General features: G+C 41.9%; 1 protein-coding gene across 2 annotated transcripts in view; it reads left to right on the top strand.

Annotated features, from left to right (window-relative positions):
* The window catches only part of TBCD (tubulin folding cofactor D), a 120,867-nt gene that overhangs the window by 60,222 nt on the left and 42,221 nt on the right, over positions 1–18,424 (top strand). For both annotated transcript variants that reach the window (XM_059864302.1, XM_059864300.1), the window contains exons 17-23: positions 2,933–2,962; positions 6,289–6,374; positions 10,440–10,520; positions 11,235–11,308; positions 12,153–12,270; positions 13,190–13,250; positions 14,611–14,633. In XM_059864302.1, the coding sequence (XP_059720285.1) occupies positions 2,933–2,962; positions 6,289–6,374; positions 10,440–10,520; positions 11,235–11,308; positions 12,153–12,270; positions 13,190–13,250; positions 14,611–14,633 (473 nt within the window). The remainder of the gene's footprint in view (positions 1–2,932; positions 2,963–6,288; positions 6,375–10,439; positions 10,521–11,234; positions 11,309–12,152; positions 12,271–13,189; positions 13,251–14,610; positions 14,634–18,424) is intronic.

Raw genomic sequence — 18,424 nt, 5'->3', positions numbered from 1 at the left:
GGAGCATAGGTGATTTAAAGTGAATTATTTGTGTGATCCCTGGGAATTGTCCTCAGAGTCAGGGTTTATACAGACACCAAGGAGAAATCTTTATAACAACAATTGCCACTGCAAGAGTGCTGCTTACCTTTGGTGGCTTGATTTAATCATCAGTGTGTTTCTACATTTAAACTGGTATTAAACTGGTATTTTGGCCATGAGCTTTGTGCTAAACCAGCCAGACTCAAGCTGGGAGCTCAGTGCAGCCTGAGTATCTGTATTTCTAATTACAAAACCCAGCACATTGCTCCTGACTTCCCTCCTCTGCTGTAGCCCAGGCTTCTGAGCTGTCTGCAAGTCAGCTACCTCCAATCTCATTCATTTTTTCACTAGTACTTTCCAAATCAGAGTTGGTCAAAATTTGGAATAGCTGTTTGATGGACATTTATGGAATTACTAAAGCCTTTTCTCTTATTTTAGAAAGGCAAAGAAATATTTTGTGTTTACCAGCCATTATTACAATTTTGAAGAAAAATACCTGGGAGTGCTAAATATTTCCAATCATTACTTGCAGTTCAACACATATTTAAATAAACAACAGGTTTTACTAGATTTTCCATCTCTTACAATATGCAATATATTATAATGCAGAGCACCAATAAAATAAAATGGTGAATAGAGACATTTTGAACCCTGAGGTTAGAGAGAATAGAACAAGACTCTGCTTTTGAAGCTCCACAAGCATTCTGGGCTGGCTTGTGCAACTCTTTCATGAATAATCAGTGTAAGGAATAATCAGATGAATAAATGATGTTGAATTGGACTCTATTCAGCTCTGACATCTCAAAGAGAGGCTTTTTTTCCCCTTGTGTGACTGATAGTATTTAAAATACCTGCTTTTAAATGAAATATTTTTAGAGAATGCTGTAGTATTTTTTTCAGTTTTTGTGGGAAAGAGGAGTGTTCAGATTGGTCACCTTGGTTCTGATCTCATGGGTTCTTTAAATTAGTATCTTTGTATCCAGTTTTTCCATCTCCACAAGGGGATTGTATAAAAACTGAAAAATTACTCTCACAAAACACTTGAGGTATTTGGCATCTCTTAGGAATTTGGCATCTTTTAGGAATTTCAGGGCTTTCCAGATTTTGTGTCATTTAGGCACTTGTCTGAGCAGCACATTTTTAAATAACACTGTAATGCAGTGGTTGAACTATGAAACCCCTTGGATATGATAGAGAATGTCATACTCACTGAAATATGCCTGTGCTGAGTAGAAAAGGGTTTCTGTAGCATAAAATATAGAATCACCCAAGTGGGAAAAAGCTTTAAGATCATCAAGTCCAACTGTTAACCCAGCACTGCCCAGTCTACCACTAACCTGGATATACCAGGAGTTACCAAAAAATGTATTCTGCACCCCAAACATACCTTTTTTAATGGAATGGGCTAAAAGACTATCACCTAACTGCCTTCTTTCCACCAAGGGGGACCTCAGAGCTGCACAAATAACTGGCTGCAGCTTAATGAGATCTGCTTGATCTCCAGAGGGTGCATAGCAGAAAACACAACCTGTGCCCGCAGTAATGCATTGAGGGCAGCATAAACCAGGACCTAAAGCTGGAAGTAGAAAGAAATGAATGGTGCAGAGTGACAGGCAGCCTGTCCTGGAGTGAGGAGAGGAGGGGAAGAGCCTGTGGCAGCAGCTGGGCTGCAGCATCAGCAAGGAGCTGCCCCGGGGCACCGCTGCAGCCCCAGGGCACCGCTGCAGCCCCAGCTCCTGCCCCATCCCGGCTGGATGTGCTGCCCAGGGGCACTGCTGGCAGCAGGTGGGATGCCAGGCTGTGCTCCATGCCCTGAGCTGCCAGCAGCAGCTGGAGCTGCCTGGGCAGGCAGCAGGGGCTGCAGGCAGGAGCCTGAACAGGCAGCAGCACCTCGGGAGGCTCCGGCTCCATCCCGGCTGGCGTCAGCCCTTGCTCCACCTGCAGAGTGGGATCCTCCCTGGGGAGCCAGCTGAACCTGTTGTTGTCACAGGTGGATTACCACAGGGCTGCTGGAGTTGTGGAGGAAATACAGAAGCTCTGGCTGTCCAAATTCCTGTGGTGTTTCAGTAAACATTGGAGCTTCTCCTCTGTCCATGAAATATCTGTTAACGAGTGTTGTCCATCACTGGAGAGCTGTGTGTGCAGAGAGAGTGGCACTTCCATGGAGAAGTGTCCAGATAACAATGGTCTCCCCTCTCTTAAGAGTTCAAATTTACAGAAGCTTTTATTAGTGCTTAGGATTTTGTAGCCTTTAAAGGGATAAAAATAATGGGCTTTTTTGTGAGAGGGAAAATTCAAGTAGGGAATTAAGCAGGTTTTCTTCTGTATGCCATACAAGTAGACAGATTCACTTCCTGGTTGTTTTCATTGAATTTTTGCAAGATTTTGAGTTTATTTAGTGCAAAATACAAGAGATATACATGAATTTTATCTTCAAATTTTACTAGCCGTGTTTCAGTGTGCTTTCAGTCACATACCCTGCTGATAAATGTTGCACTCAATGGTTTTTACAAAAGTTTTCATTGACAAAGAATTAAACTTTGCCCACTCTTTGCAAATGATGTTGAAGTCAGACAAGAGTGAGTTGCCTCAGTTGCTGTTGTCTACAGATACTGACTTTCCATCCCAGGGCCAAGCCTGGTGTCACTCCCAAGCACCTGTGTGGGTGTGACAAGTTTAATAAACCTGAATTCTCAAACTGCTGCCAGGCAACGTAGGGCTCCAGGAACAGAGAACGTGGAGATGCAGAAACAGAAAAGCCCTGCAGGCTTGTTCTACTGACAGAGTTTACTTTATTTAAAACAGAAAAGCCATGGGTCATTTATATTGTTGTGTGTTTTGAATTCATCATCTGGTGTTTATCAAAAAGCAAACCTGACTCGTTTTGGTGTGTTTGTTCTCTGTTCCTCAGGCTGCCTTCCAGGAGAATGTTGGGAGACAGGTATGGTGACTTCCCTGCATCTTCATTCAGTTGTGCCTTGGAGGTTACTGTAAGCATGGAGTACCTAAAATCCAAATTAGACACCGTGGCTTTGGAAAAATTGAGGGAAAGAATGTCACAAAATGATTGTTTTCATTATGAGCAGCAAGTTCTTGTGGAATGTTTTTCTGAGGTGTGAGTTTTATTTTAGTATTCCAGTTTGGGAAGAAAATGAGCTTACTGGTAATTTTCAGTCCTTCAGAAAAGCAAAACCAGCATTTGAGCTGGTCATGGTACACCCTGGAAACTACAGTGCTTTTAAAGCAGGAAAAGTGCAGGGCTTTTTTGGTTTTTGGTTTGTGTTGGTTTGGGTTTTTTTGTTTTGTTTTCTTTGGTTTTTTTGATTTGGTTTGGTTTCATTGATTTTCTAGTTTTCAATAGAATCAGACCAACTGAAGTGGGCTGTGCAAGCATTGCTGTAGTTGGTGATTCCACAGTAAACAAGGCTCAAGAGTCTTCAGCTCAATTTTTGGGCTTGTCTCTTGTACCATCTAGATATTGTGAGAAATCTGGTGCTTTTGGAGGTACCCAAGTCCTTTGGTAAAAAGTATTGTGGTAGGTTCCTATGTAACTGAACAACATTTAAGTAGTTAAAATCCTCAAGTCAGCTTTGATTTTCAAACTTGGAGGAGAAGCAAATAGGGTAAAGCCTTGGATTTATTGTTTCTCACCAGGAATTAATAAAGCTGAATATACAGCTAAGAGAAAGAGAGTGTGGGGAGGGAGGGTGCAGTCAGTGTATTCCTGTGAGCAGGGCATGAGCATGGTTACAGCAATTTTGTTATCAATAAGCTGCTCTTTCAGGGATCTTTGTTGAAATGCTGTCACCTGACAGCATTCCTGAAAATCTCTGTTCTGAGCCAGAATTTTATTCCTGTAGAACTCTGGCTGTTAAACCATCTGTTCATGTTCAGTGTGTATTTCTAGACAGAAGTAAGTTAATAGCACAGAGAAAGGGTGCAAGAAGACTGGGAAGAAGAGAGGAGGGATTTTTGGTGACCTGATCCAGCTGAGTCTGTGATAAACAGAAGCCAGGATGGCTCTTCCTGGGTCTGCAGTTCCTGCCCTGCAGAGGTTGGGCATCACACAGCAGCCCAGCCTGATTGCACTGTGTGAGGTGCTGAACAAAGTAAATAACACCTTAGCCTGACTTAGCTCCAGGGGAGAGAGGGCTCCTGGCTGCTGCAGGTTCAGAAGTGCTTCATCTAGCAAAAATTCATTTTTTAAAAATTTATTTCTGAATCAGAGGGGTACAGTCCATGTTAGTTAACAGCCAGAAAGGTTCCTTACAGACTCTGCTTTGACCCACAACTCAAATGTGTCATCACATGGTGATGATTTCAGCCTCTGTTGGCACATCAGCAGTGAAGCAGTGACTTTTCATGGCATGGAGGAGCTGTCAGGCTCCAGCTGGTTCCTGCAGAAGCTCAGAAATTTTACTTGCTGAACCATTCCTTGGTGCCTAGCAAAATGGTTAATGAGTAGATCCACCTCTGGAGTTCAGTGTGTTGAAAGAAACACCCTTTCTCTGAACTGGAGCTGGAATATTCTCCACCTCAGGTAATAATGCTGATACTAAATAGGTGGAGAAAAAGGTTGCCCTCACTTGTTCCCTGCTTCCTGCCTCCTTCAGCTTTGTAATTCCACATGTCCCAAATCCAGAGCTGATGGCCACAGAAGGAGCCATTGTAAGGATGCCACTTACCCTGTGTGTCAATGGAAGCTCTGAAAAATCTGAAGCATTTTTTTGAGCATAAATCATGAGAAATGCAGATACTTCTAATAACACCAACTTCTATACTGGAGAATTTTGAAGTGTTCTGGGAGAACAGAAGCTGTTGGGTGTTCCTGTAAAGCCTGCCTGGCTGTGACCTCTGTGTTCCTGAAGTCAGGAATGATGCTGCCTCTCTGACAGGCTTGGTGGCACCGTGCCCTTTGTGAGATGGCATCCAACTGGCACACTCACAGCTGGGAACAAACAGCAAGGTCCAGCTGGCAGCTAGAACTCAAATTGTTGGCTGAGATTTTCCTTATGCAGTGTGAATCTTTATATCTTCCATTGTGTGTCTTGCTCTTTGGCCTTAAATCATACTGAGGTGTTTCTCATGTACCTTTTTGCCCCTAATCAAGGTTTCATGAGGCTTTTGGACACAGCATTCATTTTCCCTTTGAGCTACCAGGACTTGCAGGCTTGGATGAGCCGTAAATACTCTGTCTGTCCTTGGTCCAGTCAGATTTCAGCCCTTGTTTTTTGGGAGCACTGGAATTCTTCTTCCCAGAGCAAGACCTTGGCAGCAGCTGGCAGCTCCCAGTGCTTCCAGGATTAACTGCTTCAGTGATTCTCTCTGATGGGGAGATACTTCCCACTATTTTTGCATGGCTGGATCCTAATGTGGAAGGGATGAGTGAGCTGTAAACAAACCTGCATCACATCCCAAACCTGTACTTCCAGGGAGCCTCATTGTTTTAATACCCTCTGAGTGGCCCTTTTGGGAGTGAGTGGAGCCAGTGTCAGCTGGCTCTTTTCCATTTGTTTTCCATCGTGGCTCATGGGTGCTCTGCTGCCTCTGCTGATGCTCTGTTAAACCAGCCAGAGCCAATAAAATTCTGAATATCTGAATTGGATTGCCTGCATACAGAAATGCAGATTTCTAAGTGGAAATCTCATACTTAGATAATTTATCTTCTAGAAACAGACTGGTTTGAGAAGTGATGGCAGAAGTGGGATCCTTCAGTAGGATTCAGTGTTTCAGGCTTTGCTGGGAACCAGTGTTCATTTTAAAAACAAACCAACCCCATTTTTTAGTTCATTAATGAATCACAAAACAGAAGTGTAAGTAGAAACTCCCATGTATTCTACACCTGAGCATCTCTTGGTGCCTAAATCTCTAATTTTATATTTCATTAAGCTCACCTTGTGCCTTCACATGAACTGCAAACATGTTTATGTTTATCTAAATCCTTCTAGAGGAATCATCTTTTGGGCATATACATAGTCATGCCTTAGCCAAATACATATTTTGGTCTGACTGGGAGGTGTGAGGGGAGCTGCATGGGTTACTACTGCCTGCTGCCATTTGCTTGGCCTGTTTATCATTGACTCACAAGCAGAGTGAGGTATTTTGCTGTTTATATATTCAATATCCTTTCTGTCTCTAGTACAAGTGATTTTACTATAAATTAAATTGTATTTTTTCAGTGCTTGTGAGAGTAGCAGGAGGTTTGTTTGAAATCATATTGCCTATTTGGAATGTATTATACATTTTAAAACAATATTTTGTTTGTAGGGCACTTTCCCCCATGGCATTGACATCCTGACTGCAGCTGATTATTTTGCTGTTGGTAACAGAGTTAACTGTTACTTGACTATAAGGTAAGTGTCCAATTATTAATTTTCCTAAATATGAGGGACCTCTTGTACCTAATGAAATTCTTGTCTGGTTGCCTCACCTTGCTGAACATTGGTTAATACTGATGGCTTTAAGTAAATCAAAATTGTGGTTTTATTTTTTTGATGACTGATTATCAGGTGTGAGGCAGAGTGAAAACAAGGCCATGATTGCCTTGGACACGAGGAGGAAGCAGCCAAGAGGTGTCACAGAAATGTCTGAGCTGCTCAGGGCTGGACAAGATGAACTTTGGAGAGTTGTAGTCAGAGGAGAGGCTGTTGTGATGGCACACTGTGGTATTTGCAGGGGTCCCCAGGACGAGGTGAGAGATGAGTGAAAGTGACTCCATGTTCTCAGAAGGCTGATTTATTATTTTATGATGTTATATTATATTAAAGAATGCTATACTAAACTATACTAAGAATACAGAAAGGATACACCAGAAGGCTAAAAAGATAATAATGAAAAACTCGTGACTGAGTCCTCAGAGTCTGACACAGCTGATGGTGACTGGTCATTAAGTAAAAACAATTCACATGAAACCAATCAAACATTCACCTGTTGGTAAACAATCTCCAGCCACAGCAGCAAAACAGGGAGAAGCAAATGAGATAATATTGTTTTTTCTCTGAGCCTTCTCATCTTCCCAGGAGAAGAAATCCTGGTGAAGGGGTTTTTCCAGAAAATATGACAGACTCTGATATGGGGAAAAAATCAGGTTATACCCATTTTATAAAAACAGTTTGCCCAAGTTGTTGAATTTGTGGTCTGTGCATAGACCTTTAGCTGCAGTGCTTGTGTTAGCTCAGTGGAAAGCTGGCCAGTGTGCAGTAAGGTTTGAAAAGCCCAGCTGATCTCTGCAAAGAGCAGATGGGAGTACCCAGACTGGGGTGCTGTGGTTATAAACCTGGAATACAGAGTCAGCTCTGGAAACAGAGAGGTGCTGACATCAGGGGAGCTGGGAGCCAAACTGGATGGCCAGAAGGAGCAGAATATTGCATTTCCTCACGAGGAAATGACGAAGAGCAAGGGCTGGTTCTGGCTTGAGTTGTCTCAGTCTGTGTCCAGAGCCAGGGTGGGGAGAGCAGCCCAGCAGCACCCACAGAGGCTGAGTCAGCCCTGCTGGAGACAGGGCAGGACATTGCCCTGTGGGGCTGCTCAGGAGCCCAGCAGGTCACGAGGGCTGGAGCAGGTGATGTCCTTGGGGAGCAGAAGCAGCACCCGGGTACACGGTGGGTCATGCTCCCCTGCCAGCTTTGTGACTTCCACTTGTTGTAGTTGAGAAGAAGACAATCCAAAGCAGCACACTCCATTTGCAGGAGGCTTCAAACTGTTTTTATTCCAGCATGAATGCTTTTTATATATTCTTACATAACTCATGAATTTACACTTTACTCATTGGTCAGGAAAGACAAAGTGCTCATTGGGACAGGCAGTTGCAGGTTTCTCTTATTTCTCCTCCTTTCTTTCTTGGTTTCTATGTCAATAGCCTTGATAGGAAATTCTTTCAGGGGTAAACATGGATCCTCTTATCAAACTTCTCTCTGGCTCACAGAAGTTGCTGCAAAACCTCTCCCACATCCACTGAGAGATTTTTAATTCATCCTGAAACCCTCTGTCTTCACCTTGACTGGTGGAACCCTCTGTCTTCACCTTTTAATGGATCTCTCCACCTCTGCATTGTCCCTTTTGTGCAGAATCATTGCAGTCTGCTCATACCTTCACCTTTTACCCACTGTCAGCCCTTCTGGGGTCCCCACCCTCCTCCCACAGCCTTCCCCAGAGCTGCCTCCCACAGAGATGGGGAAATGCAGGAGCTGGGATTTCCCTCATCCCTGAGGATGGCATCCATGGGATTGCTGAAACTCCGGGGTTTTGTACTAACACAAAATTGAAAACATCCAAAAGTGACAAAGCAGGTCCTACTTTCTCTGTTCTGTAATTCTGGCTTGAAGGCTGATTATGTTCTTCTGACTTTTCAAGAGCTCAATTGGGAATTTAAATTTTTTATTTTTTTACTTCTTTCACTATGATTTCCACAGTTTTTGTATGAGTGCCTTTTACCTCAGTGAAAATATTTTTTAGTGTTGATTTTTTTCTTTAAACTGTTCAGCAAGTGGAATAAATTTATAAATCTTTTAATAAATAGCCTTATTCACTTAGAACCTTGATTTTCTGAAGCCATCTTCAGTGCCATTAATCAAACTATTCTTTTGTAAAATATTTGCCATCTCATTCACTCTCTTAGTTCCAAAAAATTACACTGCTTTTCAAGCAGGCTGTCATTATTCAGGTCAATACTTGAGTTACTTGGCTATTTCCTTATTTTTCCCTGAGTAACATTAAAGGAAAAAGCACCCAGGTATTTGTTTGGCTATTCAGAAAACACCATGAGAATGCTGAGCAATAAAAGCTCATTAAAAGAAAAGTATCAATTTCTACAGCTGAATTTGGTTTATCAGTGATGATGATGTTGCAGTAAAGGGGCAGTATCATGAATGTTTACAAATATCTGTATAGTTGTTTAGAGCCTTTCAAACCTAAATATTTTAATGCAGGTTTTCACACTTTTTGCTGATGGTGTTTGGTGATTCAGCTCAAATATCATAATACATTTCTGAGGATGGAAGGTTGAGGAAACCTGTTTTATATGAACTGGCAGTAAAGAGATGATGTGATTCCAGGAGTTCTGAGCTTGGTACAAGCAGAGTTAAGGAAAAAGCTTCTGAACCTGAGTGGGGTACAGAAATCTAAGCAGCACCATCATCAGGAAATACAGACTTGTCTGCAAGGCTTCTTGCATTAAATTCTCAGTAGGGCACAGAAAATGAAGACTGTAGTTAAAGACAGTTATAAACTAAAACTAAAAGTAGGATTTAGCTGCACCTGTGACCCAAGAGATTGATTTTTAGCTGGGCAAGGAAGTTCAGTTAAAATGGTTGGTAAGAGTGGTGGGTGCTAAACCTGGGACTCAGAAATTGTATCAGGGGAAATGTGTCTGTTATTGTGGGTTCCTGCAGAGCAGGGAAAGGACCTAGAGATATGAAATTTATATTATATTATATTTTATACATCTTTATAAATCTCTGCTGGCATCAACAACAGTTTGAACCAAGTGTCAGATCCTTCTCTAGGGCTCAGTAGAAGGTGCTTCTGTGTCCAGTGTTGGTTTGAGTAACTGAGGTCTGGCTGTGGATTTAAAGATTCCCTCTCTGATGAACCCATAGAGATCATGATGGAACATGTGGCAGTATTTGGTTTTTCTCTTTGCTTCTGACTGCACAGAGGTATATCAATGGAACACCATTATTGAAATTAAGTTAATCCATGAGTCCCTTTGTGCTCTTCTGACACAAAGTCCTGCTGATTGTTGGGCCTCCCAAGGTGATTTAACACTCATCAGATGTACTGAAAAAGCATTTCACTTCACTTGTGTTGACCTTGGCTTTCCATAGTTGATGCTTCTGAAGACTGGAAGTGTGGCTGTGAGTTAGGCAATGCAGGCTCCCAAATTAGTGCTGCTGTCCCTTGCATCTCACACCTGAGCTCTCCAGCTTCCACAGCTTTGGTCACAATTCACTGCCTGCATATGTTTGATTTTTAGAAAGGACTAATGGAAAAGCCCTTTTCCATTTTGGGCCATTGTATTTCTGAAGATGTAACACATTTCTGTAACTTATTTCTCCTCTGTCTTGTAGTTAATATCAGTGATGTGTTTCTCCAATCTGAAATAATTATTCAAGTTAATATACACATCTGGATTTTCTGGAATGTAACAATGGGATTGAATGTCAAGCTGTTGTATGTAGAGCAGGTTTTAGAAACAATCTGAAAGTTTTACAGAAGTGGTTTTAAGTTTTTTCAGTAATTCAGAATATTTCCCATCCTGTCATTCAGCTGCATTCCTTTTAGGAGAAGGCACATTTAAGCAATTTAGAGGATTAAACCTTTGGAATAGGCTTTGCTAAAATGCACACAGATATTGACACTGTACTCTCTGTCTCTGGACTAGATTTCTAATCCATATCTGTTTTTTTATTCTCTTTCAGTGTGTATATTGCTGGCTTTCCTGAGTATACACAGCCAATGATTGATCATTTAGTTAACATGAAGATTAACCACTGGGATAGGTAAGTTCATAAAATCTAATTATTAATATCCAGGAATTGACTGTTCTACATAGATTTTTTTGCTTTTGTAGATTATTTCTGTAAATTTCACTCACACCTGGCTTTGCAGCAGCATTTGACTGCAGGGAACTGGGCAAGCAGTAGGTGATACCATCTGTACCTCCCAAGCAGAATGTCACTTAAGCAGGTTTATGAATTTTTTCTTTTGGCCATGACCTCAATCTGTTAATAGATTAATAAAACCCATTTATATGGTGTATAGTGTGTGTGAGGGGTAAACACTGTCACCATACAATTACCCTAATTAAAGCAGATTTCATGCATAGAGATGGTGCTTACTCACATTCAGTGTTCATGGAGATTGAAATGTGTACAAATCACACCAGTGAGATTCTATCAGTGCTGATCATAGTTTGCATCATGAGAAATAATCACAGTTTACTGCACTGTCCCTGCCAGTGCCCAGAACAAGCCCTCAGGTCCCACCAGCCCCACTGGTGTTTTTCCTTTTCTCTTTGGGCTCTTTTCCCTCCACTGAAAGCTGGCTGCTCTTTGGTTTTGTTGGCTTTTTTACAGGGGGAGGCATGGGATGGACAGAGAGTACTGTAATTTTTAGTATTTGTTTTGGTTGGGGGAAGAAGTCCCTTCCTCACATTATTTTTTTAGCACATTGCTTCTGCTGCCTTGCTAACCCTCAGAAATGCTTTCTTACAGTGTCATTCGAGAACTTTCCACCAAAGCTCTGCATAACATCACTCCCCAGGCCCCTGAGTACATGGCAAACATGGGTAGGTACCAGCTGAGCTCTGCCCAGCCAGGCTGAGCTTAGGCAAGACCAACCTACAGAGAACTAATAAATCTACTTAATAAAGATTAAGATTTCCCCTGCCACTTTATCCAGCATAGTGACCCTGCTGGCTTTACCCATTTTTAGGTTTTATGCAAAAATCATAAATTACTGCCAGGTTGGCTTTTATCTGGAGCCTTTGATAGCTGCCTGCACTGGACTCTGCTGGTTCTGAGGTGAATAAATGGGAGCAGTTGTGTCAGCAGTTACCCCTCAAATCCCCAGCTCTTGCTTTGATGTTGGAAAGGGTGGGGGATCTGCTTTGTCTTGTCCAGCCTGACACCTGCAGAAGAATTCCTTTCTGACTGTGTGTGTGTAACCAGATGGTTCTTAGCAGGAGCCCAGGGTCCTTTGCTGAGCCCATTGCAGCTCCTGAGATCTGGAAAACCCTGGCAGCTTTTCCATGTGGCTGAAGGCAGTGCCCAGCCCCTGGGCAGCTGCAGTGCAGACCTTGCCTGGGCTCCTGTCGTGGTCCAGGAAGGTTCCACTTCCCATGGAAATCAAATCCCACCCACTTCCCTGACTGCTCAGCCAGCTCAGTGCCCAACAGCAATGTTATTTTATTTGCTCCAGCCAGGGAGGAGGTTGGGAGTGTAAAATAGCTCAGTGTGATATGTCAGAATTTAATTCATTAAAATTGTTTTTCACAAAGTCGCCGGGATACTCGACCTTACAGAAATGCTTTTCCAGTGTTCTTTCTAGGCAGGCAAAATTACATGTAGAGCTGTGATCTGTCACTGTGCTTTGTTTAAAAAATAATAAATGAATTCTTTAATCTCTTTCAGTTTTGCCAAGACTTCTGCCTTTATCAGTGGGCTCAGATCTGCACACCCGCCATGGGGCAATCCTTGCCTGTGCTGAGATCACCCATGCTCTGTGTAAACTGGCACAAGACAATAATAGGTATTCATGCAAGATTATCTAGACTATAAATTTTCCTTTCATGTCTGCTCTATTAAAAGCTTCCTGAGTATAATTATGGAAATCTTCATCTCACTGAACTGGGTTTCTATTGAATTTTTGTTTGTTTTTATGAGTGATGCTGAGCTTTCACGTTTTATTCAATGATTTAAGACCTCATTCTTAAATTCATAATTAGGCAAGAGAGATCCTTTGCTGCCTTCCTTGGAGAATTGATCCGTTAAATACAGATTAATTCCTCTTTCCCTGTAAGTGTGCTGTCATCCTGGGGAGGGACAGTCTTTTGTCTTCAGGGTTGGAGAAAAACCTCCTCAAGCAGCTCATGGAGTTAGACTGATGATGAATGCTGGTCCAGCTATATATAAAATATGTCTGTATATTTACACACACATTTGCCAGCAGTGTCCATCAAAAGAATTGGTGTCCAAGAAAAAAAGACAGATCATCTTTAGTAGTAGGAAGTACTTGAAATAGATGAAAAAATCACAGAAGTGTTGGAGTCCAAAAATACAGCTGAGCTGAGAAGGGTTATCAGTGGATTGGCAATTATAATTGCCTGTTTTATTTATCTATATCTATATCTATCTATATCTATATCTATATCTATATCTATATCTATATCTATATCTATCTATCTATATATATATATATTGGCTGTTGTTAGGAAGTGACACTGATTTTTTTATAAGCCTTCTGGAATAGTTCTCTGTATGATAAGGAAAGAATTTCTGGTGTTATGTTTGCTGAACTATTTAAAAATAAATATTGCATATTTCTGTGGAGCACAATTTGAAAATCAAATGATTGGTTTTTTGTTTGAAAGTACAGTGATGTTAGGGAAAAACAATTATTTACAGCATGATGAGGAAATCTGAATTAAAAGTTTTGTATACTTTTACAGATCTGTCACATACTATTTCACTGAAAAATCACTGGAGGGGCTCAAGCAAATTCACCAAGAGGTTTGTAGCCAGCATAAATCTATTTTTACCCTGGAATGCTGCCTGATTTTTAACACAGATTTACAATTAAGGCAGCTGTTCTCCACCTTCCTCAAGCCTGTGCCAAGAGTGAGCCTTGTCCTGGTGGTTTGGACACTCCCAGGCTCTGGGACAGCTGCTTGTCCTGGTCCCTGTGTCTTACACAGTGACACTGGGGGCTCTTCTGCCTCTTGCTGAACCCCCAGCTCTGCTGCTGGAAATGACATTTCTGAAATGCCTCAGGGTTTGTTTGGTTCCTTGTCCCTCTGTCTTTGCTCCCCCTTTATCCTCCTGACTGGCTGTGGGGTGACTGTGCTCAGGGGACATTTGGTGAGCCCATTCCTTGTCCCTGCATCCATAATTTCCTGTTTATAGCCCTCAAAAATCATATTCTGCATTTCAGTTGATGCATTGTCTGTATCTCTGCCTGTGCTAAATGAAACCTTGTCCTGCTCACTTCCAAATCCTTCTGTGCAGAGAATTTTGCTTAATTTGTCCCTTTCATTTTCAGTCATCCCATGGTGTTGGGTTCTTTATCCCAGCATGGAACAGGCAATATTCCAGCAGTCAGGCTCCTGCTGTCCCTGCAGCTCTGCAGGACCTTTAGTGCCAGCTCTGATGTGCTGGCAGATTTCACCCTTCACCCACCAAAATCCACAGGTGCCTCTGTAATTCTGGGCACAGCTCAGAGCTGCTGCCACAGGTTGGAAAAGCACCTTTGTCCTCCTTTAACTTTCTCCTGCTGAAGTGCCTGAAAGCTTGGTCAGCACATTTCTGCACTTTCAGTGGCCTTAGGTTGTTATGGTGCAGTTGCAGAAACTCTCAATTTTAAATAATCTGGGTTTTTTGGCTTTTACTACATAGAAATGTGATAATCTCTGATTTTTTCCAGTGGCTTGCTGTAACAGAAAGAATGAAGTAAGATTTTCCAGTCACATTTAAGCCTTTGCTTAAGTTTTTTCTGTTCAATCTGTAGTTTCCAAAGTTATTTTCAGTGATCAGACATTGAAGTCTATCATCCTTCTGAAAGGGCCAGTGGTGGAAAACAAATTTATTTTAAAAAGCCAGACTGGCCTCCAGGGTATTTCCAGGAGCAGCTTGAGTTTGGAATTCAGGAAATTAGTGCTTTAAGTGTTAAGTTGTTTTTTTTTTTTTTGAAAAAAAAGTTCAAATGGATAAAAAAAGTTGTTTTAAAGATGTTTTCCCTTTGAATTTTATTTTTTAAACCAACAGAAGTTTTGCACAGCTCACAGTATATGGCATTGCATGTGAGGGGAGAAATGAAAACACTTGGGTCACACAAACTCAATTAAACTATGTGTTACTTTTTTTTTCCCCCCAGCTTTGCAGTCGACAGTTGTACAGGTAAGAGAAAGATGCAAACCCATCAATTTAATCTTGGAAAATGTCAGTTAAAGGGACTGAAACCAGGATCTGGGAATAGGGGGGTGTTTTAAACCATTAGTGACACCCACCCTGGTCCCTCAGGTGCTTTGTCTGCAGAGGCAGAGGGTTCATAAGGAGCTGCAGAAGTGGCCTTGAACTAAGGAGCCCCAAATTCCTTCCCTTCCCTTCCCTTCCCTTCCCTTCCCTTCCCTTCCCTTCCCTTCCCTTCCCTTCCCTTCCCTTCCCTTCCCTTCCCTTCCCTTCCCTTCCCTTCCCTTCCCTTCCCTTCCCTTCCCTTCCCTTCCCTTCCCTTCCCTTCCCTTCCCTTCCCTTCCCTTCCCTTCCCTTCCCTTCCCTTCCCTTCCCTTCCCTTCCCTTCCCTTCCCTTCCCTTCCCTTCCCTTCCCTTCCCTTCCCTTCCCTTCCCTTCCCTTCCCTTCCCTTCCCTTCCCTTCCCTTCCCTTCCCTTCCCTTCCCTTCCCTTCCCTTCCCTTCCCTTCCCTTCCCTTCCCTTCCCTTCCCTTCCCTTCCCTTCCCTTCCCTTCCCTTCCCTTCCCTTCCCTTCCCTTCCCTTCCCTTCCCTTCCCTTCCCTTCCCTTCCCTTCCCTTCCCTTCCCTTCCCTTCCCTTCCCTTCCCTTCCCTTCCCTTCCCTTCCCTTCCCTTCCCTTCCCTTCCCTTCCCTTCCCTTCCCTTCCCTTCCCTTCCCTTCCCTTCCCTCTCCTTTCTCCTCTTTCCTTTCGTTTTTCCTTTCCTTTCCTCTTTCACTTCCCCCCTTTTCCCTTCCCCCTTATTTTCCCCTTTTCCCCCCATTTTTTTTCCTTTTTTCCCCTTCTCTCCTCTTTTTTCCTTCTCTCCCCCCCTTTTCTTCCCCTTCCCCCCCCCCCTTTCCCTCCCCTTTTCTTCCCCCTTTTTCCCCCTTTCCCTCCCTTTTTTTCCTCTTTCCCTCTCCTTTCCCCCTTCCCTTCCTGTCAGCTTCTCTCTGAGTTCCAGAATTGCTGTCCCCATCCTGTGTGACAGGCAGGACAGGAGCATTGCAAAAGGTTCAGGGCAATTTTTCAACTCTTGCAACAAGGAAAATGGAAATGAGTTTTCACTAAGTTGTTTTTCATTTCCTATTTGTTGAAGCTTCCAGGAAATTAAGGGATATTGCTTAAGGAACTGTTAAGTAAATGTGAATTAAAGCTGGTGTGTTACTCCAGAGTTTGATTCTAAATTTAAAGAACTGAAATCATAATGACTTGTAGTCCCTAATAACTGGATATGCAAGTGAGGGTTTTTCCTCCTGTAACTGACATTTTTTGGTCATTTTTAGCTCACTTCTTCACAATTGCCTTCCCTAAAAACAGTAAACCTGAACTAGTTTTTTATATAATTATTAATTACAGGTTAAATTTTTTTAATGCAAGCTTTTTAATCATTAAACTTTCTGAAAAAAAATGATAAAATTTACTTCTTGAGGGGTCATTTAGAGAAATGTGGCACTTCCAGCCCTGAGTGAGCTTGGGCTGCTGGGTAGGCTTAGTGCTGATACTGTATATTCATGTCTTTGTGGGTGGCTCTCTTGGCATCCATAAATTCTTTAATGTCAGGGTGGAGCTTGGGTGTAATTTGTTTTTGTCATAATGTGCACTTCTTGCTCTTAATGGTATTTATAAGATGCCTACAGAAATGTTTTTGTTCTAGATAAGAGTTCTAATTCGACTCCAAGCAGGATTGATTCACTGCTGTTTGCTCTCATACTTAGCTGAGACAGAGAGGTCTGCCCTAATCCATATTGTAAAACATCAGTGTGCATAAAATATTTGAAAATGGGACAAGAAAAATAAACTAGGTTATAAAAACAAACCAACAATTTGAGTGTTGCTGGGCAAGCATTTAGTGAAACAAGCCAAACTTGTTTCATGATGAGTAATTATTGCACATAATATTCCAAAGATTTCCATTTGAGAAATTGCTACTGGGAATTTTCAGTGTTAAAAACATCTTGGAGGAATGTTGTTGAAAACCTGTGTTTTTTATTTGTATTTCAAAATTTTCTACTGTATTAACAAAGAGCAGCTGGCCACATGTCTCAGCTGTTTATTAGATGTTTTGCTTTCACTTCTGGCCACTAAGCAGCCTTGTCAGGGACTGAAGGGATTTTAATGCTTTGATCAAGCTGTTCTAGGGAATTTTTTTGCCCTCTGAGAAAGGGAAATAGAAGAAAAGTGTAGAAATGCTGGATTTTGGGGTTGTTAAAATATTTTCGTACAAATTGCAATTCTTAAATTTTAAGCTGGAAAATGGGTTATGAGTTTCTTGATTGTCTGATTCTGTTGCATCCAGAAGGACCTCAGGTCAGACAAGAGAATACCAAAGTGCTGGGATGGAGACATTCATAGAGCTGCTCTGCCATCTTTGTGTAGAAATTCTTGCACCATCTTTGCCCTCATTTTGAAAAATGGCCATGAATTGTCCTTTACACAATCCTGTTTTGAGTTCTGCTGCAGCCAGTCTCACTGTTGAATATACTCAAAACATTCAAATTTATTTATGCTAATTGTAGAAAATCCCATCTTCTACCATATTCTTTTTTTTTTTTTTAAATACAAGTATTTCTCTGTCCTCCTGCAGAAGTCCTTTCTGGGTTTACCATAGTACAAAGGAGCCTGCAAGCCCAGGCACATCAGAGTGTACTTCCTGCCATTAGCCTTGATCCTGACACATCTGATGCACTGGTTTGTCTGGAGGAGCTGGTTGCTTGGAGCATTTGCATGTGCACTTCCAGCTGTGGGTTGTGCAGGAGTTTCTGGGTTTCTGTGGGGGGGTTACACCAAGGCACATGCAAACCATGCCCTGTAGAGCATCTGCCTCCTGTGCCTCTTGAGGGCTGTACAGGTTCTGAAGTTACAAAAAATTGTTCTGTGTTTTTTGTTTTTGGTTTAAATGGTATTTTTCTGTATAAAAACCTAAGATGAAAAGTTGTGGCATCTGCTGCCTTCAGCTGTGTTACCTGGCTTAGGAAATCACTCTGCTGGTTTAAACACACTCAGTAGCCAGCCTGGTTTCCATTCTGCTTCCACTGCACCAGCATGGTTAGTAGCTGGTTCTTCTGTAGCAGATCTATTTCTATTGTGCATCTGAGACCTTGGACTCATGCTCAACACTCCTTCTCTCAAGTAACAAATGAGGGAAAGAGGAAATGGGCTTAAGCTGCACCAGGAAAGGTTTAAATTGATGTTGGAAAAAAATACTTCACTCAAAGGTTTGTGAAACCCTTGCACAGGTAACCAGGGGAGTGATGCACCATTCCTGGTTTTTACCATTTAGAAAACCTAGATTTAAAAGACATGTTAGAAAGGATTTGGTATAAAAGGTTTTAACACTTTAAAAAGGGTTTGGTTTAAAAGCTTTTAACACAAATAAAAGATGTCTTTAAAAGGTTTCAGTTTAAAAGGTTTAAAAGATGTGTTTAAAGGGTTAGGTTGCTCTTGGCAGTGGTTGGATTCAATGATCTTATAAAGGTCTTTTCCAACCTAAATAATTCTGTGATTCAATAATATGCAAAGTCTTCAAGAAAACAGTGTTCTAATAGTTCTGTTAAGATTCTATGAAACTGCCTCATCTGGTCTGAGGTTCTGGAGTGACTCTTCAGCTGAACAGATGTTCAGTATTATTGTCACTGCTGGAAATGAAGGGATGGGACTGTTTTCAGGCTAAGAACAATTTATTGCTCAGATAAACATCAGTCTCAGAGGCTGAGATTTTAGAGGAGCAGGCAGTTGGCCACA

Source organism: Haemorhous mexicanus, chromosome 20, assembly GCF_027477595.1.
Source record: "Haemorhous mexicanus isolate bHaeMex1 chromosome 20, bHaeMex1.pri, whole genome shotgun sequence".
Classification (NCBI taxonomy): domain Eukaryota; kingdom Metazoa; phylum Chordata; class Aves; order Passeriformes; family Fringillidae; genus Haemorhous; species Haemorhous mexicanus.
This window is presented reverse-complemented; position numbering and strand designations above follow the sequence as displayed.